The sequence below is a fragment of the Labrus bergylta genome, chromosome 14, assembly GCF_963930695.1.
Source record: "Labrus bergylta chromosome 14, fLabBer1.1, whole genome shotgun sequence".
Taxonomy (NCBI): Eukaryota; Metazoa; Chordata; class Actinopteri; order Labriformes; family Labridae; genus Labrus; species Labrus bergylta.
Window position 1 is genome coordinate 21,226,232 of NC_089208.1, and position 22,797 is coordinate 21,249,028.

A 22,797-nucleotide genomic window follows, 5' to 3' on the forward strand; every position below is an offset into this window, starting at 1 on the left:
TTTAGGCCTGCCCAAGAGATGTGCTCACTCTCTCTCAGATGGGGCATGCTGCAAACATCTGTACATTTATGTCTATGATCTATTGTCAACTGGTTGACCTTCATGTATGTATGTATCTATGTGACACTTTTGTTAATTAAACTATTATTTGAATGAGTAATTCTGTGTGGCCTTCCACCTTTGTTACCTGCCATGAGCCAGGTGGTAACAGTAATGCAGGGTATACACAGGTACACAAAGGTATACCCACTTGTTTTTTTTCTCCATAGGGTATACCCACTTCTTCTACATCCCCTCTGATTCAGACGATATTCAGTCATATGCCTCAATTTATTTCTGAGGATGGTGAAGGGGTGACCCTTCTCTGTCTCTAATTGGCTAGTACTAATTAAGTATGCAGGAGGAGTTTATGACATAGATAAATGCTGTTTATCCTCTGCTGGATGGGCCACTTGAACACAAACATTTGTGCGAAAAATGAAGAATATACTCACTTCTTTAGTCACCTCTACACTACTGCAGGTAACTGTTTGAAATGGGCACGTATGCAGCTTTTTATACCAAGGAAACTCATGAGTTTAACACAAACACAACTTTGCTGGATGTATAAATGTATCTTTAACATTTTTGTTGTTCAGTCATTCACCGGGATTGAAGTAACTGAGGTTGACTTCTAGGAAAGAAAACTTTGTTCCAAGAAGTCCTCTGAAAAATCATGAAGTGAAAAAACAAACATGGTGGTCTTCTTTTCTGTTTGTGACGCCATCCCTGCTGATAGAACACACAGATTATGGATATCTCAAGTTATTTCAGCGATTACCGACAACGCGTGTGTGACTGTTTACTGAAATGTTTTGACCTCGGTCAGTAAATTACAGATTAGATCTGTTGTGTGAGCGATGAATGCTCACCCTGATAGCTCTACCTGTTCCAGCCACTAGGAAGGATCTCTTTCGCTTCTTGGGTATTGTAGGCTATTATCATGGGTTCTGTGAACATTTCTCTACAATAGCAGCTCCACTAACTTCTCTTGTGAGCCCTAAGAGGAAGTTCGAATGGACTGAGACCTGCCAAAAAAGCATTTGAAACGGTTAAGTCGCGTTTGTGTTCTGCCCCTGTCCTTGCTGCCCCACAGATGGAGAAGCCTTTCAGTCTCTTTGTGGATGCCAGTAAGGTGGGAGCTGGTGCTGTTCTGATGCAGAGAGATCAAATTGACTGTCCGGTGAGTTATTTCTCAAAGAAGTTCAATTATTCCTCTGAAAAATCATGAAGTGCAAAACAAACATGGTGGTCTTCTTTTCTGTTTGTGTCACCATCCCTGCTGATAGATACCAACAATGCGTCGTAAATGTTTTGACATCGGACAGTAAATTACCCATGAATGATTAGATCTGTTGTGTGAGTGATGAACGCTCGCCCTGTTTTAGTTCTACAAAAAAGGCTTTAGACAAGGCGGGAATTCAGCACACATTCAGTTCATAGTGTCAGTTTCAGCTGCAGTCTCCTCCTCTACACAGAAAGATACACTCATAGCTGAGAAAGACACTGCTGAGATATGATCACTTAATGAAGATGTCTAATGCTGATATAGTGATGTTAGAATCATAGGAATACTGTAGGTCAGGATTTAAACAATGACTGTATATTTGCATTCAAAACCTAAATCTCTACAGAGAAATCACTTTAAAAAACGTAGTTTAAGAATAGGTTGAATTCATTTTGATGAGGATTATTGCCAATAAAAAACACCGCATTTAATAATAAAGCAGCTTACACAACTTGTATTTCAAAAGTTTTTTAAAATATAGTCAAATAAATAGTATCTTTCTATTTTACATACTTACAAACAGACCAGTGGCTATGCATTAGTGGAGAGATGCCAGAAAGGACCTGCTCCACATTGCAACGCAGGAAGCATCCCAGAGCTGTTAGGGGTTCAGGGCCTTGTTCAAGGGCATCCTCAACAGTACTCTGAATTGCCCTGGCATGTCTCCAGCTACCAGACCAACAGGCGACCCTCCGGTTTCCAACCCAAGTCCCTACAGTCTGAGCTATACGTGCACCCCAAACCTGGATGTCCTCTAGTATTATTATTTTTATTTGTTCCATATTTGCTTCACAAAGCAACGGCAGTTTCAGACACATTTTAAATAATGCATAAAATCAAAAATACAAAAAGGGAGGTTTGTTTTATTTTCTGTCATATCTGATAACATTGAACAAACATGATTTGATAGTTTCACAATCCTAGTTTGTCAGTCATGGGAAAAAAACATTTCAGATAAAAAAAAACAAAAAACAGCAAGATTTCATGGTATAAAAAACACTTGTATTTATTGCTGTGTAACCAATAAACAAAAATCAATTTCCGTTCAGTTCAGCTGTGTAAGTGATGAAAGACTTCACACGTTCAAAGTGTGCCATAACGACTTAATACAAAGTGATTACATATGTGTTATGTCTTTATACTCTCTCAGTTGTGGTAATATAATACATGCTGACTTAGCTAACTGGCGAGAGATGAGGCAAAAAAAAATAAAAAAATGCTGAAATAGTACAGGACAAGGTGTCGCCCTTTTCCATAAAATCAAGTAGAGGTGTTCAGATCAAAAATCCACTGGCAAGAGATGTGGCAACACTAAAGCATCAAAAACAAAGTGTGAGGTTAAAATATGTAGCTACTTCTGAAGTCATTTCTTCTCACACAATCAGCTGGTAAGTTTTGTAGAAAATGATTTTAAAAAAGCATATATAAAGACCATTTTCTCCAGGTAAACATCTCAATGATGGTCATATCAATTCAAGCATTTGTATAAAAGGTAGTATAACATGTTGGGATAATATAATACTGTAGTTAGTGTAACATTCAGCATAATGATTCACGTCTTCAGAAATTTGCTCTCAGCGGTTACAATTTCAGGTGAGTGAGGACTTTGTGGCACGCTTGGGGGAGCTGGGTCTTCTCTTGTTTGGACCTTTTCCTGCAAAGACGAAACAGTTTGGAATGAGTTGAACTCCTCTTTATCTGTGCTTGTGAAATGTTTTACTGTAATTGTTGAATTACTCACACATTGAGCACCGCGCCCACACACAGCGACAGCACCACCACAGCTATGATGGCGACAGCGATACACACGTAGACAGGTACAACGTCCCATTCAGGATTAGGTGACACTTGGATCATATCTGAAACAACAGGCAGTAGAGACGCACATGCAAAAAAGGAAAAATAAGCTTAGTTTTCAAATCAAAATTTTCATTTTCATTTTTGAGTGACATGCCATTTTTTTTAGGATTTGTGATGTAACCTCTCTAAAATAATGATGTAATGAATCTTCAGATTTTCACAAAGTATTCAGAGCTCTTTACTTTCAGAAATGAGTTCTCCACTGTCTAAACAAAACCAGTTGTTAATTGATAAAAGAGGCCTGGAGGTCATCAAAAGACAAAACAGATGGAAGACAATATAGTGTCATCAGCGTATCGATTGATGTTGCAGTGCAATAAAGGAGATTAAAAGCAATCTAGAGTTTTATCAACTTTTTTATTCATTCTGTGAAAACACTGTGATGCTAAAAAGCGGAGCAACCGTGAACTTCATTTCTCCATTTGAAGCAACAGATATTTTATGTCACAGTTGGTACACACATTTTAACATCAATGTCTCCAGGAAAGTGGCAAGACATCCGGCAAGTAATCAACCATTAAACGTACAGTTTATTCACTATTCAACATATACCATTCAAGATGTTTCAGAGTTTGTGGACATGCAACAGGAACCTCAATTGAACAGGAAAGGAGGCAGGAATATCTGAGGCCAATTTCAACACAAGTTGAACGGTGCAATGTGTGTCCCTGTGCAATGTTAGGACATGGTTGCCGTCAAATGTGAAGAAGTGCAGTGCAAACAACAGCGTAGTATTCCAAGCCCGACAATTTAACCTGTAGGCTACTCCTACATGTTCAGACAGAGCTAGATCAGATTTGTTTATTGAGAATCTTCATAAGTACAGCTATACACCTGAAGTAACAAAAATGTTCCTTCAACAAAAAAAACAAAAAACAATCAGGCAAACAAGATCACTCCATTTGCCCCTTTCTCTCAGAAATCAATCACAATTAAACGACTGTGTCGTTGCCTTGGTGATGTGGATACAAGATAACATGGTAGAAATACAGACAGCAGACTTGTAACAACTGACTATTTCTTCTAACACCAGGGCGCCAAAGTGAATCAATAACAACCAATTATTCAAATGAACAAAAACAAACAGATACAACACAAGTGAAGCATGGGCCTTTTGGGCTTTTTTTAAAGCTTAAAAAATACAGTTCATTCACAAAAAGACACGTTATACTTTATTTTTACATCCCCATATTGTCCTGTGTGTTAGCAACACCCTCTTAAGCCTTAAACAGGGTCATCTTTTGTCCTTCCCGTCTCAATGAGTAAACCTTGGCATTACTCGTGGCTATAAAAAGGACAAATAAAAGGTTAGTACAAACAATGGTGCATTTTTTAAAGTTTATTTTGTTCTCATATTTGTTTTTTAAAGTCACATATTATACTCCTTTTAAATAAGTTTAAATTAGTCTCAGAGCTCCCCAAAACATGTCTGTGAGGTTTCTTGCTCAAAATCCGCTCTGATTCTGTATTTGATCGTGCCTATAAACCCCTCTATTTTAGCCCTGCTCAGAACAGGCTGTTTCTGTGTCCGTAGCTTTAAATGCAAATGAGCTGTGTCTGACCACACCCCCTCTGGAAGGGCTTGGGTGGCTTTGCCTTTCTTGCTCCATGCCCAAATGTTCACGGTGAGTAGGCAGACTCAGGAGACAGAACAAATACCTAGGTGTGGGAGTGTCACCCACTTGGGGGAGGGGTTACTGCCCTTTGTGATGTCACACAGGGAACATTTTCAAAAGCCTGTTTGAGCACACATTTTCTAAAAAGTGAAGCAGGCAAAAGAGTGAGAGGATGGACTTTTCTCATAGTTGTGGGGTTTGAATACAGGATAGAAACACATATTAGTGTTAAAAAAACATGGTTATGTGTATTTTGCACAATTTGTGTTTTGTGTTGCTGTTGATGGATCTGGCTGCAGTTGCATAAATAAGATAATTAACAAAACAACACATTTAAAACATCAATTTAATTATAAATATTTATTGTTGTTTTTTGTTTTTTTTACAGCTTTCAGTATTTTAACGCCTTAGGTGTTCACTTGATAAACAAGATATTATAAAAACAAGATGAACTTAAATCCAATCTGATATTTGAAAAAAAAAAAGACGGACCCTTTAAAAAAACAATGTTGCCATATATGGGCATTATTTGTTCCATTATCAAATAAATAATTAAAGTAGAGGAGAAAAATTAAACTTACTATTTGATGACATCATCAGGGCCTTCCTGCTGGTGATCCACAAAGTTAATGTTTCTCATGAGTGCTGGTTGACGTGGCTTTAGACAAAGAAAGTTGCTCTACATCTTAGTTTGCTGGTTTGATGATTTACCCTCTGAGACAAACATCAAAAGAGCCTTCAAATGTTCAAAAGAACTAAACCATAAAAACTCTAACTTGTAATTGTTATATCTGTGACTCATCACATTCACAGTGAATGAGAATAGATCTCATGAGAACCTCCAGAAGAAGACGGTGACTCTATGACTCATTGTCAGTTCTAAAAACGCCCAGTTTCCATAATGAGCTTGTGTGTCCGACTTAGGTAAACAGACTTCTTGCTTTAAATTTTAAAGGTCACATATTATTCTCCTTTTCAACTAGATAAGTCTCAGAGCTCCCTAAAACATGTCTGTGAAGTTTCTTGCTCAAAATCAGCTCTGATTCTGTATTTGATCATGCCTATAAACCCCTCTATTTCAGCCCTGCTCAGAACAGGCTGTTTCTGTGTCTGTAGTTTTAAATGCAAATGCACTGTGTTCAACCACGCCCCCCTCTGGAAGGGCTTGGGTGGCTTTGGCTTTCTTGCTCGGTGCCCTATTTTTTTTACGGTGAGAAGGCAGATTTAGTGAGCAGAACAAACACCTTGCTGTTGGAGTGGGTTACTGCCCTTTGTGATGTCACATTTTCTGAAAAGTGGAGCAGGCCAAATGCAGAGAGGATGGACTTTTCTCATTCATTGGGGGGGTTTGTAAAGAAGCTGGGGACACGTATTAGTGTTTGAAAACCATGGTAAAGTGCATTCTGCATAATATGTGACCTTAAATGTATACTATTTTATTTGCATACATTTTTACTATATACATATTTTACTAGGTGTTGGTTAATTTAGTGAATTGTTAAATTATTACCTGGATGGCATGTCTGCAGACTCCAGTCACTCCAAAATCCTTTGTCTGCACAATATTTATGCAATTTGGATCGAACTCTGAAGCAGTCTCTCTTGTTATTGTGTTTGGAGAGCAGACTGAGACTCATCTCAGTGATCAAAATCTTCTCCTGCCGAAGGTAAACAGAAGGTTAGGAGGTTTTTAAATAATATAAAAGTTACAGCTCAATTTTCAGAATCTCAGACATTTTCTCATTAATATAGTGCGGATACTGTGTTGTCTGGGATAAAAGTAAGTTATGAGCTCATTGTTTTGAGTGCTCAACACCAAACTGCACATAAACCTGGACAATGACAGAAAAAGGACCAAGAAATGTTCTTTCAAGTCTCCACTGATTTCAGTTATTCTTCTTAGTTATCCCTTCTTCAAAGATGGTGATATGAAGGTGTTTAAACTTCGCTCTTCTGGTATTTATGTGTTGTGGTCTTTGCGTGACAAATCATATGCTGAATTTGTTTCACTGCCTCGTGACATACGGCATAATTATTGTAATTGTAACTCATTAAATGCAGAGGCGTGAGATCATGTTTTGGTTTAAGTTTTCCATCTTCTCAAGGTGTTCAAAATGTCAACAGGGCTTTGTCTCCTTGACTAGTGTTGACATATAATATGTCTAATACTATAATTAGACTATTTATAAAGGTGGGGCAGGAACGTCTCCTGACAGAGGGACTAAAGGGAAAGATAGGTAATGAACACAATGGGTAATATGACTAATTTAAAAACAAAATCAATGGTTATTTTATAAGATTAAATAAAACACTTCATTATTAAAAATGTGCTCTTGCAGTTTGTAAATCTGAAAGCAACATAAAGCTGTTTTCTGCAGTGTAAAATTTATCAAAAAAGTACAGTATGTATCTTTGACGTGTTAGGTGATGCATACCGATGCAATCTTCCCATCAGGTCCCTCCTGACTGTGCTCCACCTCCCATTCAAGGCAGTGTCTAGGAATCCGGCTAACAGGAGAGTTCCACTGTAGCTCCAACTGCATGTCTGGACCTGCTTCTAGATGCAGTTTTTCTGTAGTATCAGGCTTTACTGCGGGAAGATTTTAAGAATAGGTTCAGGACCAAGACTGGCAGGTCAGAGGAAATCATGCAGCATATTCTGATGAGATAACAGTGAAGCTGAACTAAACAGAAACAAAACATGAGGGCATGATTGGGCCTGAGATGGTAAACAGGCACGTACCGTGGTTCTGGATTTGCAGGGAGATGTATGTTGCTTTCAGGGGCCTGTCCGGGGAGGAGCCGTTTACACAGAAGATGATATCAGTGAAATCAGGGAGAGCAATCCCTGTGAAATTACAGCCGCTCCTATAGCCCTTTGAAATAAGATATTTGGGGCATTCCTCCACCTGCCCGAGTTCCTTGTACCTGGGAAAGAGACAAACAAACAAATGCACTGCCTATAATTGATGACCTATAAAGATAATTCAATTTATTAGCTTCTCAAATCTTAATATTTTGGGCATGGCAATCACCCTTGCCAAGGAGGGTAAGGGAATCTTGGTGTGGGAAGCTTACAGTATATATATCCTTGGGTTCCAGAACTCTGGGTTGACTCTTTATCTCACCGTCAGAGTTAGGGAGAGCTTCATTAAGAATGAATTTTTTACAAAATATTCACCTGCACATATCCAACCCACTGCCACGTCACCAATGTTATCACTTCACCTGTCTTCTGAGAACCATGAACATTTTCAAAAAGTTTAAGGGAATCAATCTAAACTTTGCACCTCAGCTGCCAAGGCTAAATATTGTCTTTGATTGGCATACAACTTACCAGAAATATAAATTCTGCTGTGAGTTGGCTGCTGTCTTTGGGCCTCTTTCCCACTTGCACTCCATGTAATTCATGTTGTGGTTCACACAGACAACATTTTGAACTGCTGTACCCACAGCACCTTGAAGTCAAAAAGTAGAGAGAAAAATCATTCTTTTTACAAATCCATTATAGGTCCTTTCACACATGCCCTCCTCCTGAAAGTGTATAGAAAATATGAGGACAGCCTGACCCTTGTTCTGACCTGAGTTCTACTTTCACCACATGTCCCTCACAGCAGGAGGAAAGTGTGTAAATCTCAGTGCAATGTTCAAAGCATGCCAGTGTTTCTGTTTTAGCAGCCTGTGTTGGCGTGTATCCTCAGGTATGGGATTCAGACTCCACTCTGAGTATGAGCTCTAACCATCTGGCAGACGATACAGAGTCACCAAATGTAAACTGAACCGTTTTGAAAACGTGTTTGTGCCCACGTCGTTCAAAATTGTGTTCCTTGAGGCTGTATGGGTTGTGCAATAGCGTCATGTTATTCTTATCTTTTAGTCTTCATATCGTAGCATGTTGTATGGTATCGAAGTTGGGATGTAATGTTGGCTGTTTAGCACATGCAGCCCAACTTTGGGTCGTTTTAAAAATTTTGCAACGTGTGAACAAAGTTCTTGAATACCAACCTGTGCCAGGAGGTTTCTGCACAAGTTCCGTGTAGTTGATGCTCATGACCACAGTGCCATTTGTGCAAGATCCACTCAGCACGGTGTACACTCGCACTCTTACATCTTTCATCAAATCGAACTGGGCCGTGTACTTCCTCTTAGGTGTCCTTACGACCTGCCAATCCAGACACACAAACCTGTCATTCAGATTACGTCTTGTCATTTTCATGTGGTTTTGTGTACTTTGATCCAACTAATAATAGTTTGTGTTCCTGACTGAAAGGGAAAACTGACACTAAGCTTGTACTGGGCGTGTAGACAAAGGTGATTATTGTCTGTCAGTTTGTAAACCCAGAAACATCATATCCTGAGGCTTTTAAGCATAATAAAGATTTACACTCTTCATGCCTGCCAAGTTTTGCATTGAGTAATGTACCAACTCTGATAGCTGCTGTGTTTCATAATAAAAACATCTACAAATCACACTGACCTGATTGTATGAGACTGTGAAGGAGGAGTTAATTGTTCTTATCAAATTCAGTGTCGTCTAGACGTTCTCGTCATCATCGCCACAATCACAGCCATTGTAATAGTCTCTGTCATCAGTCAAGTCACAGAAATTGTCTTTGGAATGGTTCGTCATAAATGTACGTCACACATGACAGTCACTGTTAAGTCACCACCATGTCTGTGCAGACACACTGAGCCTGACTGAATCATTTAACGTTTGGTTCAGTCGGGCTCATAGGGGTTTTTGAGGTTCAGACATCTTGCCTTTTGACGTAAAGAAATCACATTCTGGAGAAAGCAGCTGTGACAGCTATAGCCGATAAATGCTAAAAGTTTACCTTGGTCGCAAATTTATCAGCTGTGATGAGAGGCTTATTAAGAGGTTGACTTTAAAGGATCGTGGAAGGAATGAAAAGTCTTCAGGCTGCATGAAGTTGCATGAAGCTTCTGAAGAAATTTGGATTTTTTTTACGATGGCCAATTAAGCTGCCTACTTCTTCCTGAGGATATGACTACAGAAATAAATCATACTGTTGCAGATTTACAACCCAACACACTGCACTCGTGTATCATGATATAACCTATTGCTGTTCTAATAATACAAAGAACTAGTGTATTTTTCCAATGAACTAAATGCATCTAAATGCATGATCCATCAGTCAGATTTGCAAATGTAATTATGTTTGCAGGACAGGTTCCACAGAGACAACAAAAGTCTATCCAGCCTGCTACACTACATGTGCAGAGAAAGTGTAATATCTGCAGGAATATACTTACAAACCTGTTCAATTGCTAAATCACTGAGTTTTTATTTATAAATTAAAGTCAATTTTATTCATAAAGCACATTTAAAAAGAGCAGAAGCTGACCAACGTGTTGTACAATTTAAAAAAAGCCATGAAATTATAAATGAGATATAAAACAAACAAAACCAAAAGAGGCAGCAAAACACTTCTCTGATCTTGCTTCAAAACACAAATCTAAAGTCTTATTCAAAACTATAAATTCTCTCACTCCTTCCCCCTATCAAACCATTGCAGACACTTTCCAAAGTAAATCAGAATGACAAAAGTCATCCTGCCCATTCAAAAAGCATGTCTAGATGTTGAAAACATAATACCAAGATTTGTATTGTTCTTATAGTTTGATTTTCTCGCCACACAACTTTCAGAATGTTAACTCTGCGGAATCTGGATCTCAAACTTTGTAGGTAAGATGATCATGAAAAAGGGTGTGTTAAACTGTACAGCCTCTTCTGGAGAATTTGTGATTGTCAAGAAATAGACTTGACTTGACATGAACGTTATTATTATCCGGTTGCAAACTGAGTTTAATTAAATGGTGAAACTTACACTCCAGCTGCTCCTGTAGGTGTTGAAGTACTCCAGATGATACAGTTTTGAGCACTCTGTCATGTTGATCAAGTTGACTGGGGGGCTCCATGTAATCTCGAGGTGTCCAAGGTGACCAGGGTCATTTATCATGAGGTTCACAGGAGGGTCCACTGCATGAAAAACATTTCTTATATTTACACAGTGCGTTGAGTTCATCTTTTGGGAGAGCTCCTCCACTTGGTAACGTTTGCAAACTGGCACCTATTCTTGCAACTATAACCATTCATATTGTGATATTTATTTCTGTTTAAAAACGTCTAACATCAAGATCAGGACAGACAGCTGAGGATTGGCATGCAACTGTTTTTTTTTGTTTTGTTTTTTTCTCGTGGAACTAACACGTTATTAGCTGAAAACAAATCTGGATCAACCTGTAAATCCATCACAATGCAAGTTCTCCCTCCAGGTTAAAAGCAGCAGCAGTAATGTCGCTTGATGAGTCGCCCAGGATTTACTCGCCATCTCGCTGCTGGGAGACAAAAAAAAAAAAGACTGAACGAAGTAATAATAATAATAATACATTTAATTTGTAACGCACTTTACATTTTTGCAAAAAAAAAATCTCAAAGTGCTACAGGAAAAAAAAAAGAAATAGAAATAAAAACAAATCTTAGTCATCAACTAAGCAACTAGCGGAACTAAAAGCACAAATGAGTTCGCTTTAGCAATATGCAAATATTAAATAATATTGAACCAAAGGTACTTACATGACTGCGGGGAAGGTTCAGGCAGAGTTTATGTCACCGGGAGAAATGAAGCTCCTCCTGAGTACTGATCCATTTAAATGCTGGAATCGGTGAGTAATGATCTCGTATCCGCATAGGTGTTGTTTTCACGTGAGTAATAACATGGTGTGATGAGAAGAGGAAGTCCTAACGAGGTAACAACTACCGTTATTTTATTTCATTTCATTTTCAATAGTGTTTCTTAGATATCCGCAACACTAAAAAAAACGTAAAAGAACATGTTTTGAAAAGCATAACATGAGGCTGCCAGATCTGTCATTTGTAGCCTACTGTATATGGAAAGCTCCTTGAGCATTTATTCGACACTTACACCCCAACTAGTGAGGCTTAAAACTGTTTGTTGACTAGTAATTCAAATATCTAAATTAATAAAAAATTGACTAAGCCTATGTTATCATTTTTTACAACTTACATTTTTTACTACTTACGTACTTACATTACCTCAAATATTTCCAAAACTTTACAAGGCCAGAGAAATAGAAATAGAAATTTTATAGCTGCAACGGGAATTGTCTTGTCGCAGCAGCCGCCATGATGAGCTGCCACGACAAACATGAAATGTTTGCCAAGGTTAACACCGGATGTTATGTCAAATACCGCATAAAATAAGTAAGTAGTTTTGCTTTGACACTTTGGTGGTGGGTTCACTCATGGAAGCTTAGATCCAAAAAATATCAGACATTGTGTCTGTCTTTGCCAATACAGTTTGTGGGTGTGGTTGAGAGTAAAGATAACGTGTCAGAGTCGAGGTTAATAGCCAGAACATGAACCCAATACAAAAAGACATGGCAGATATGGTCCAATGAGTCCAGGTGGGACTCATTGGACCATATCTCCAATGGCTTAAATTTGGCACCTGACCAGGAAAGAGGCGAGCTAATCAAAAAGCTTAACTTAAAACCAGTCATACAGGCAACCAGCAAAAGCTCACAGAAAGCTGTGGAAGACTGTCAAGAGATAGGTCACACTGATAGATCCGATTGGAAAGGAGATCCAAAAGAAACATGCAGCTCAGGTTGCAGCTCTAACTGGAGAGACTGCAGCTTTGGGGGAGTGTGTGTGTGGGCTTAGCAGGAAGGCAGGGAAACAAATAGGGTTTAGGGGAAATACAGTACACAGAGGCTCTAGTGGGGATTCCCTGTTTTTTTGAGCCAGCCTCAAGTGTTTATCCGAGGAACTGCAGTTTTTTTGCACTTCTGCATTGGCTTCAAATCTATCAAATCAATCAAATCAATCAAATCTATCTCCCCTGTTGAAAAATGAAGCCAGTGGGCAAGTGAAAAAAACTGCAGTTCGTTGAGTGACCACCTGAGGCAGGCTGCAAAAGCCCTGGAAAGTCATATTAAAATGACCATTTCTACAGTAGTAACGAACATGTTTACACCCTGGTTCAAAAAACTCTTTGGTTATCAATAGCTCAAGTCTTTACACTGTAGGAGGGGTGACATTTTTTAGAACTCATCGGGTTTGATGAAATTAATATGATATGACTGACAAGCATTTGCATTGAACCTGTGTGCCAGAAGGCTAAGGCTCAGCTCCAAGTCTTTGACTGTTTCTTGACTGATCGAAAGGTAGGTCGAGACAGCTTTTCCAATATGGCCGCCATGATCGTAAGGCTTCGAGAGTCCACTTCAGAATTCTACAGGTAATGTCCCTGAGACTACGTTCATGTTTTATACAGTCTATGGTTACACTATTAAAAAATGTAGCTTAGCGAGGAAGTGGCTGAATGATTACATTAGCCAACCTGCGAGGGTAGCTTATAGGCTGTTAAATATGTTGTTTTACTTTGAAATCTGGCCGTATATCCTTTCAGATTTTTACCACCTTTTGGCTTCTTGACTTTTAATGTGATATAAAAGAGAAATTGCTGCCTTGTGAATTTTGGACTGTCCACAACAGAAGACAGCTTACACCATACAGTAAGGAGGAGGAGGAGGAGGAGGAAGAGGAAGAGGAAATACTGCAGGTGACACAAAATTGGGGAGTTTGCATTAGTCAGTAAAATTAACAGCTGTGGACATCATTCATGATGTCTTTTCTGACTGACTGAAGCTCATATTTTCACATCAGGTGTTTGACTTCCATACATTACAGCTTTGTTTGCTCAGTTGAAAACTACCTTAACAGGAAATGCACTTTTTGTACTAACAATGTTGACTCACACAATTAAATTAAACAAAGAAAATAAAACTACCGTAACTAAATTCCCACAATGTGTTTGATGTTGCCAACTGACAACACAGAAATAAAGTCCAGGATAGTCACTAATCACAGTTTTCCATATAAGGAGATGCTGTGGTTTAACTTTAAACCATGGAGTTTTAGACCTCGAGATGCACGGAGAGACAAGTCAGACTGAGAAGCAAAGAATTTGACTTTATTTTATATCGTCCATGTTTGTTTGTTTTTAAGAAATCCCTAGAGTATATACAGATGATATGTACACAGAGGTTCAGCCTCAGCTGTTCAGACGTCTTGCATGCATTTGACTTGTTTTAAAATACACAAAAGAAAAGCTTATTTACATCAGTTTGAATTTCTTGGCAGTGCAGTACTTAGACATGACTCACTGTTAACTGTTTCTCTTTGGATGACATGACAGGTGTAAGATCATAACAATGAACCTTATAAGGATGTCGTTAATGCAATAATGCAGAAAATAATTTCAGTGGATTTATCACAGAAACATCCCAACATTTAGATCAGAACTTCTAAAGAAACTGCAGATGTTTGTTGTTAACATGTTTGAATAATCAAAAAGTATTCTCAGAAACACTTACAGCTGCACCCAGGACTCAAACAGCTAACAAATAAATCTGTAGAACCAATGCAAAACACATGTGCACTGCTGAAAACACACTCTCCTGTTAAAAATTAAAACCAACTATTTTACTTTGGTCAGTAGTTTTAACATTTTCAAACAGTGCAAACATATTTAAGGATGGACTCATAATATTTTCCAAGTGTAAGAAATCACTATAAATATTTTCCTTGTCCACAACGGCTCTCGAGAGGGTCCTTGTTGAATCGATTTAAGTGTTAATAAAACATCTCCAGTCCTCACTCTGTAAAAATACTTTCTACCGAAGTCTAAGACAAAATCAAGAGGGGACCTTCAAGAGTTACATTCTTTTAATTCCCTCTTTGCGTTACCTTTTCTCTCTGCCAAAGTTTAACAAAGAAACACAATGAATGCCTCAGATCAGCTTTGACTGAACACACATGGTTGGAAATATGTCTGTAGAGCCAGCATGGACAAAAAGGAACACAACACTTCAAGCCACAAAAAACTGCGTCAATGTAGATCTCAGCATGTGACTATTGCTTAATGATCAAATACTATAAACTCTGCATAACATCCAATCACATTAATAGCAAAATTCAGTTTGAAAATCACCAACAGTCGGTTTATTCTTGATTCAAGCAGGAGCAATGCTTTAGCTCAGTGCTATGAGATCAGTAAGGTTAACAGTCCACAGAGCTGGCAGCGGCCAAAGTGATGCATTTCCTCAAACATACACAGCTGAGGTGGAAGAGAGCCTTCAGGATTTGGCACTTGGTTAGTTTACAGTAAAACAATGAAAGTAAAAGTAACCCGAGCTCCTTTCACACATACACTGCAGTCCTGATCATTTTCTGAAATGATCCAGTCCGGGTGAGCTCCAAGTGTGAATGCACGGTTGAATGTTTCACCTGGACCTTATCTGGAAATCTTCCCGCCAGCCGTCTACTAAAAAGTACACAAGTGGGTGAGCTGATGTGAGTAGCAGCATGTAATAATCAGGAAAATACAAGGGAGCAAGTGGCCAAGAGGGTGTATCAAGAAATCAGTGCCAAACCACTTGGCTCGTTCTTCAGGTAATGAAGTAGCTTCATACTCTTTTTGTGGCTTGCAACTTTATATTTTTGTGTACACTTTTTTCTTTATACACTGACAATGTTCCATTACACATAGCACTGATAATAAAGGCAAAAAACTGTCATCATAATGTTCATATAATTGGATGTGTTGTAAACATTAATACACTATGACTTCCGCAGTGTCCTTTTTACACCGAGCCCTGACTCCTGAAACCAACTTCCGCCCACCCAACCTGGACAATCTCCAGCTATAAGGGACACATGTTAAATAAAGGAACTTAGGGAAAATGTCAGGCATGGCAGGCTCTCCTGAAAACGTGAGGAGTGCATGTATGAAAGGGTCAAAAAGAGTATGAGAACATAGTTACACTGCATTGCAACAGAAAACCGGAGACACGGGTGTTTTGCGCCACTTTGTACAAACATTAATCATCTCACCTTTTTTCTGGGGGAGTGCACTGACAAAAAAAAGTGTGTGAAAGAAGGAAACACCTATTCAGAGGAGACACTGGCACGCATAGATGTCAAAGGAAAGCGCCTCAATTACATCGCTCTACATCGGAGTCATTTTTACCGTTGGCATGTTCAGGTAAACTGCTATAGATTTATTTAAATTTTCACACTTGGTTACTTCCATTATCCATGTACCAGCATGTACATGGATTGATGAATGGGTATAAAAAAGGAAATTATACAATATGCAGGAAGATGCCCAGGCATGCACTGCTTGTTAAAATATGTCCCTGGTACACGGACAAAGGATTAGGAGGTGTGGTGGTCTTAATAGATTTTTTCTCAGCATGTAAAGCCACCACTCCTTGTACCAAAAGAGTTGCATAAAAACTTTTTTTTTTCTTTTGCTGTAGTTAAAATAATTTCCAGCTTTCCGATTTAAAGTTATCGAGGCTCTGGTTAAGCTTGGTTGCGATGGTGTGGCCTGTTAATGTCCATCTGTCTGCGTTGGTTCCACCTTGGAATTGTTTTCACATATATCTGACGGTCAACTGCAATCCAGCTAAACACGGCAGCAGTAACCAGACTGTATATCATGATGAGCCTCAAACTACGAATTTCTGCAGTTTTGTGCCTTCATCACCCTTCAAAAATGAAGTGACTGATTCATTTGTCAAAGCCAGGACAACAGAAGTGATTATGCTCAGCAAAATATGACACAGAAGCGCAGATCTACAGTAAGATTTATGTAGGGCCGGATACATATCTGGATCTAAAACTTCTAAAGTTTGACACAGTTAAAGACAAATGACGTCACTTTGGCCTTCACACGTATCAGGCTTTACACTTAACGTTTCAGATATGCACAGAAGTTCATTTTGAATATCCATAATTCAAATTCTGATTAGTAAGAGTAACTACTGGATTGTACAGTGGTTATCTGAAATGTGAGGGGGTTTTTTTGTACAGATATCCAGAGAGTTCTTTCTGGATGAATGACAACATGTGTATCTGAAATTAAAAGCTAAATACACATTGGCTAGCAAGAATGGTGTTATTTGTCCTAGGAGGGTTTACGTTGTGGATATCTGGAGTGGCCATTGTTGATTAGAAGAATGTTATCAGGAATATCTTACATCTTCTTACATCCTTGTTTACAGAGAATAAAGTTGTGACTGGGAGTAATGCAGTTTTGGAGATCTCAAATTTAATTAGTGATGGCAGCTTTAAAAAGCCAGCCGGCCTGTGTTATGTTTTTTGAGTTCTGGTTGTCACGCCTGCTTGTGTTGCAGATGCTGTTCGAGGAAGCTCAGTGTCACACAGTCTGTATTGTTTTGTTTTCCAGAGCATGTTTATTTACTATATCATATCTGACCCTGTCTGCAGCTGCAGGAAAGACAGTCATGTCCAGGAGTATTTCCAGAGGCGTGCAAAGGACAGCACCTGGAGATTCAAAGGAATTGTCTTCATGAAAATAAAATACTTTGCATGCGACTGTATGTGGATTGTGACTGTGACCTTAATGGCCTGATAAACTGAACGATTTTTAACCTCTTCCTTTGAAAAAAATCAAAGCCAGTAAATACGCCCCGGGGAAAGACAGAGGTTCTCAGGAAAAGTAATGAATATAGAATATCAATGCTACTGACACCTGTTGTGGTTACAGTGAAAAGCTGACTCACACAAGTTTTTAGCCAGATTTTGGTTATCTTTTCAACAGACTGTGGTTGCTTAACAATGGCCAGTTAAGAAAAAGTTATCCTCAAAAAGAAGCAGTTGGAATGAAAATGCTAAATCTATAGCCAGTGTATTTAAAATAATTTTAAAAAGATGAATCTCACCGTTTGTAACACTGCAGAAAAAATAATTATGGTCATCCTTCAAGGCACATTATGTCACATCAGTCAGTATTTCTGTCCTGGAAGATGTTGCAGCTACTCAAATAATACCCTAACATTCGAGCAGTCTTTGCTTTTCAGTAGAACAGAAGACATTGTATTTGGTTTACCATCTGATTCTTATAAAGCCCCTATTGTTATCCAAAATGTAAACGCTAAAAAGTAAAAGCTGTTATCTCCTCATGAAGACTTGGGTGTAATAACTGACCATTTGTCATCTTGGCAAGACCACACACACATTAAATGGTTATGTTAAGGCTTGTTAATCTTCTCTGAGCTCAGCCAGGCTCTGATACATTTGGCTCCTGCCAGGAGGTTTTGGCTGGTGTTTGAAACAGACTGAAATGAATATGTGTACCTCCATATAAAGTATATAAGTAAATGAGACCATCAACAACAAGATTAATTACATCTATAAAGTTACTTTTCATGCCTGGAGTGGTTGCTGTGGGGTAGGAGTCACACCAAGTCCCTGCCCTGGGCAAAGATTTATACATTTGACTGTTTAAAGAAAGCACGTGATAAAAGCTTTGTACACAGGGGGGCGCCAAAATCAACACAAAACAAATACTTCACAGGAGCTTTAACTTCAATATTGCAAATGAAGCTGCCGTGATGCGGCCCTTTTTGGGGTTCGTATATTTAATCTATGTACCTACTTTTGTACGTTCACAATAGCTAAAGTCCGAAAAAAGTGTCTGTTTTCATGTACTGCTCCTCCTTGCTCCCTCTACGCTCTGAGTCTGTCAGCTACACTCTGCTGAGCCCACACTGTTAGACCCCACGTGCTGTCGTTATTGGTCAGTTGCTCAGCACGCGTCTCGGAAATTTCAACATGAGCTGCTGGGCTTGCCACAACGAGCCAATGGGCTTAGATCAGTGATCTCACACTGACAAGACGTCACACTGACAAATTTTTATGGAGGGCAGCTAGAACTGAGCATTACATGTGGCTAATGCTACAGCTAACAGGAGGAGGTAGGAGGAGGTAGGAGAAGCCGCGTTTCGGCGGACTTTGAATTTTTGTACATAGATGTGCCTAAACATACACAGGACACTTGGAAAACACACTAAAGAGCATATAAAACCAGAAAAATCATAATATGGGACCTTAAATGCCATTTTAATCTGTCTGTGATGGGGATCAGTTACGCCCTCAGCTGCTCTTTAAACTTGAAGTCTTAAGTTCAATCTTCAACATGCCAATGTCCAAACCAGCATGAAAATCCCCTTTTTTTCATTCACACATTATTCTATTCTACAAGCACGTTTGATTAATGTTACAACATTGTACTGGCAGTGTGACGTTCTTGAAGCAGTTGAAAAGTGATTTTTCAGTTCCACTCTGTTGTATTATAAAAACATTGATGTTGATTTTGTTAGTAGTGTTTTTTTTAACAAAACGTCTCATCCTGCTTTCTTGTTAAAGTCAAATGCATCGCTCATGAAGAATCTTTGCCACGTGAAAAAATGAAAAAACAGTTTGTTTCTTCAGCCTGCTGTTAATCACTTCATCTGATGTCTACCCCGTGGCAGCAGTTCCCGGCATTAATAAACACTCTTGCTGCTAATGGTCTTGTTTGCTTTAGTAGGTCATACAGAGGCATCTGTTTTAAATTCAGTCTTCACAAGCATTTAAAAAACACCTCACAGGAGCTTAGAGCCGACCTCTCAGATGTACAATTGAAATTGGAAATTGTCTGGAGCACTGCAGCTGCCTTATGGAGTCATTTTCAAAGAATTCAACAGTAAAATGCAAATCCTGACAAATAAAAAGAGATCTATTATGCTGCATGTAAGAATCCATTATTAACAAACTACTGTATGAGCACAGATTTAAAACTTCAAACATAAAAAGGGTGTAACTCCATAAGGATATGACAGATCTTTCATACTGACAGATCACTTGAAGCCAGTGTGTCAAATAACCTTAAAGTCAACGTTTGAGAACAAGATCAACTCTTGTGTAATGTTTGCCGCAGAATTAAGCCTCCTTTATTTACCCCTCAACAACCCAGCTAATCTCAGCTCTACTGATGAATGATGGTTATTTTTGTTTCCACCTTAGTGGTACTCATGTTGCACCTGTGTCAACCAGTTTGAGATTGAAGCATGACGTCTGTCAAAGCTCCGCGTTGATTTAGGATCAGCTCTGAGTCAGGAAGTGTACCGGTAGCATGCTAACAGCAAGACACACAAAGCATCAACATATAATAAATATGAAACAAAATGAATAAATACATAAATAAGTTCATTTCCCTGAAATATTCAAACGTTTCGGAAACATGAGTATAGCACAGTGGCCTGGCAGTAAGAGAAGCTCTTTCATGTGTGAAAATTGGACAGGAGTGAAGGTCTCTAAGCAGCAGTTCAGAAACACAAGCGTATAAAAGTGTTTCATTTGAGGTCATGACATCAAATCCAAGCCGCAGTGTGTCTTACATGTGCGAACCAGTGCTCTTAACTCCTTGAACATGATCAGTGATGATTGGCATTGACTGGAGAAAGTATAAAAGCTTTTACAAAAGTTAGAAGACGGGGAAACTTTTCAAAAAGAGGGGAAAAAAAAAAATGAAACTGCTGCACAACATGAGCCTTGCACGTGTGACCACAGCCGAGCACGTTGTCACAGTGGTTAAACGTCACTTCACACAAGTTTGTGTCGTATTTGATAGAGGTGGGAAATGTATCCGTTTCACTGATAATGGGAAGAAAGTCAACTGAAGATTGAAAAAAAGATCAAATGATGCTTTTCACTGGAAAAGCTTGCTTGGAACAAAATTGAAACATTAATTGATTCAAAAGTGATTTCTCCCAGGGGAAAATTAAACTGAAAGATAAGGTCAAAGAGTGTAAGACCCTCTTGAGGTCACAGTCAGGTGTTTGTGTTCTTGAGGTCAGCGTGCAGCTGAGGTCTCTACAGTAAAAAATGAGTCACATGTCTGTCATCTCCACACTGCCAACATCTCCAACACCAGCATGGAAATACTGTCAGCACTGGCACTCGCAGGCTCAATAATCACTGAGCTGATGTAAAGAGGGGTGTGCAAACTGTGCAGAAAACACACAGTCAGGTCAGTAGTCCACGCACACACGGGGAAGAGTTCAGTCACGGGGAACAAGATACGAATGAAAATATGACGCATGGGAAGATGGCGACAGCTGACATCATATGAAGAGACAGAGGTTTCTCTCCCTCACGCCTCCTATTTCAGTCAGGCAGAAGAAGACACCCGAAGAACCAGCAGTCCACCGGGTCCTCGTCCAAAGGGGGCTCTCTGGTCCCTGGTGGTGAGGGGGGCGTGGGGATTTGCTCCGCGGAGAGGGTTCATTTGGATGACAAAAGGTCAGGCGCAACATTCAGGCTTTTTGTCAAACAGCTGAGAGTTGTGAGGGCTTCGATGACGGAAGATCCAGCAGAGCCTGGACCGTCACACCGACCTTCACCAGACCACGCTCCTCCAGGATGTGATGGGGCAGACACAGCTTGTCCTGCAGGGCACAATGTAGTTCTTATAGGTTACACTCATCGCAAAAAATATCCCAATCTCCTCACTCACTCACTCACTCACTCACAGGGGTGTTCCTGTGACCTGTGTGTTAAGTGATGTCCCACAGTCCCAAATCAAGCGTTTGACGGCTCTGATTTGGATTTTCTTAACACCAAATTAAACTTTCTTTGGTCTGTATTTCTGCAGACTTTTTAAAGGTTTATTTTTTTGGCTTTTTGTGCCTTCATTTGAGAGATAGGTGGTGGATAGAGTCAGAAATCAGGGAGAGAGAGAGAGAGTGGGGAAGGACATGCAGGAAAGGAGCCACAGGTCGGACTTGAACATGGGCCGTCCGCTTGGAAGACTACAGTTTCCATACAGCACTAACCACTGCGCCACCAGCGCCCCTGAAGAGTTGCAAACTTGCAAACTGACCTCAAGGGTGCCCGCCCCCCTCTAAATGTCAACAAATGTTCATGACAATGTCATGACAGTGTGTCCCATTTCTCTTTTTGATACCACCTCAAGCCCTCAGACGGACTCATACACTCGTGCTGCACACCTGATGACATCAACGTCTGTGAGGCTTCAGTGCTCAGGCGGAGAGAGGAGATTAGCTTTCTCAAAGAACACAAGTTCTTTGTTTTAGTTTGAGTCTATTGTTGAGAAGAGCATTAGGGCCACATTAAGGAGATTTTTTATAAAGTCATACATTTACAAGATTAGGTGCGCCAATGACCTAACGTTTCGGTCACGGCCCATGCTGGGAGGCTATAATCCTCAAAGGAGCGGTCCGGGTCCAAATCCAGCCTGTGTTTTTTTTCCTCACGTCATTCCCCCCCCCCCCCCCCCCCCCCCTCTCTCTCTCTCTCTCTCTCTCTCTCTCTCTCTCTCTCTCTCTCTCTCTCTCTCTGGATTCCTCTATCCACTGTCCTTGCCAATAAAGGTGAAAAGCCCAAAAATAAATGTATTTTTATGGGAGTAAAGTTGAAAATGAAATGAAAATTTCCGAAGAGACCTCGAGAAAATTGTCTTGAGTGGCAGAGGAAAAGTCTTTAAGGGTTCTCCTTTCATCATGCTCACGCAGACGGACTGCTCTTCTGATACAATACGAGTTTTAATCGATTTAAGAATTTAAGATACGCAAATCAACAACTTCATTCTCATAAATGTATGACTATAATCTCTATGTGTACGACTTTGATCTTAAAGTTTTAGATTAGTTTTTTCTTTCATGTGGCCCTAATACTCTGTCGTAGTCCACATAGATTCTCTAACTGTGTTATAGTTTTCAACAATAAACATTTAATGAAGAGTGCAACACATTTTTCTACACTTTCAAAAAAACAATGAAACCCTTCAGGGTAGACTGAGGCACATTCATAAGGAAGGAATAAATCAGTTCACCCAAAATAAAACAAACAAAACAAAACATATCTCTCACTTGGGCAATCCACGCATGCAGATACCTTTGTTTTGATGTTTTCTCCTCTCAGGCGTCTGTCTAGCAACGTTACGTAAGAACAAATTTATTGGGAAATTCTGAGACGTTCTCAGGAAACGTCAAGGTTATTCACATCGATGACATATCAGGCACTGCAGGCACAGCTTCGTCCTTTGAAACACTGATTTGCACTGTGTTGTGTCA

At 39.4% G+C, this 22,797-nt stretch overlaps 2 protein-coding genes across 6 annotated transcripts in view; both read right to left on the reverse strand.

Moving 5' to 3' along the window:
* Window positions 1-2,170: 2,170 nt before the first annotated feature.
* il13ra2 (interleukin 13 receptor, alpha 2) lies at window positions 2,171-11,629 on the reverse strand. Of its 5 annotated transcripts, none has more exons than XM_029277226.2 (10): window positions 11,402-11,624; window positions 11,066-11,160; window positions 10,653-10,804; window positions 8,809-8,965; window positions 8,141-8,261; window positions 7,547-7,731; window positions 7,239-7,393; window positions 6,314-6,461; window positions 3,069-3,186; window positions 2,171-2,981 (listed from the first exon to the last, which is right to left on the reverse strand). In XM_029277226.2, exons 2-10 carry the CDS (start codon window positions 11,154-11,156, stop codon window positions 2,909-2,911), a joined length of 1,200 nt encoding a protein of 399 aa, XP_029133059.2. In that variant the 5' UTR covers window positions 11,157-11,160; window positions 11,402-11,624; the 3' UTR covers window positions 2,171-2,908. The 5 variants fall into 5 exon arrangements, with proteins under 5 accessions (XP_029133059.2, XP_020489038.2, XP_065819333.1 ...); XM_020633382.3 differs by having other exon boundaries at window positions 11,066-11,163; window positions 11,402-11,622; XM_065963261.1 differs by lacking the exons at window positions 2,171-2,981; window positions 3,069-3,186 and adding exons at window positions 3,526-4,472; window positions 5,385-5,413 and having other exon boundaries at window positions 11,066-11,163; window positions 11,402-11,627.
* A 2,173-nt stretch (window positions 11,630-13,802) lies between these two features.
* lrch2 (leucine-rich repeats and calponin homology (CH) domain containing 2) overlaps window positions 13,803-22,797 on the reverse strand; it is a 37,455-nt gene continuing 28,460 nt past the window's right edge. Inside the window, exon 21 of the mRNA XM_020633291.3 lies at window positions 13,803-21,150. Within this exon, the coding sequence (XP_020488947.2) occupies window positions 21,031-21,150 (120 nt within the window). The 3' untranslated portion in view covers window positions 13,803-21,030. The remainder of the gene's footprint in view (window positions 21,151-22,797) is intronic.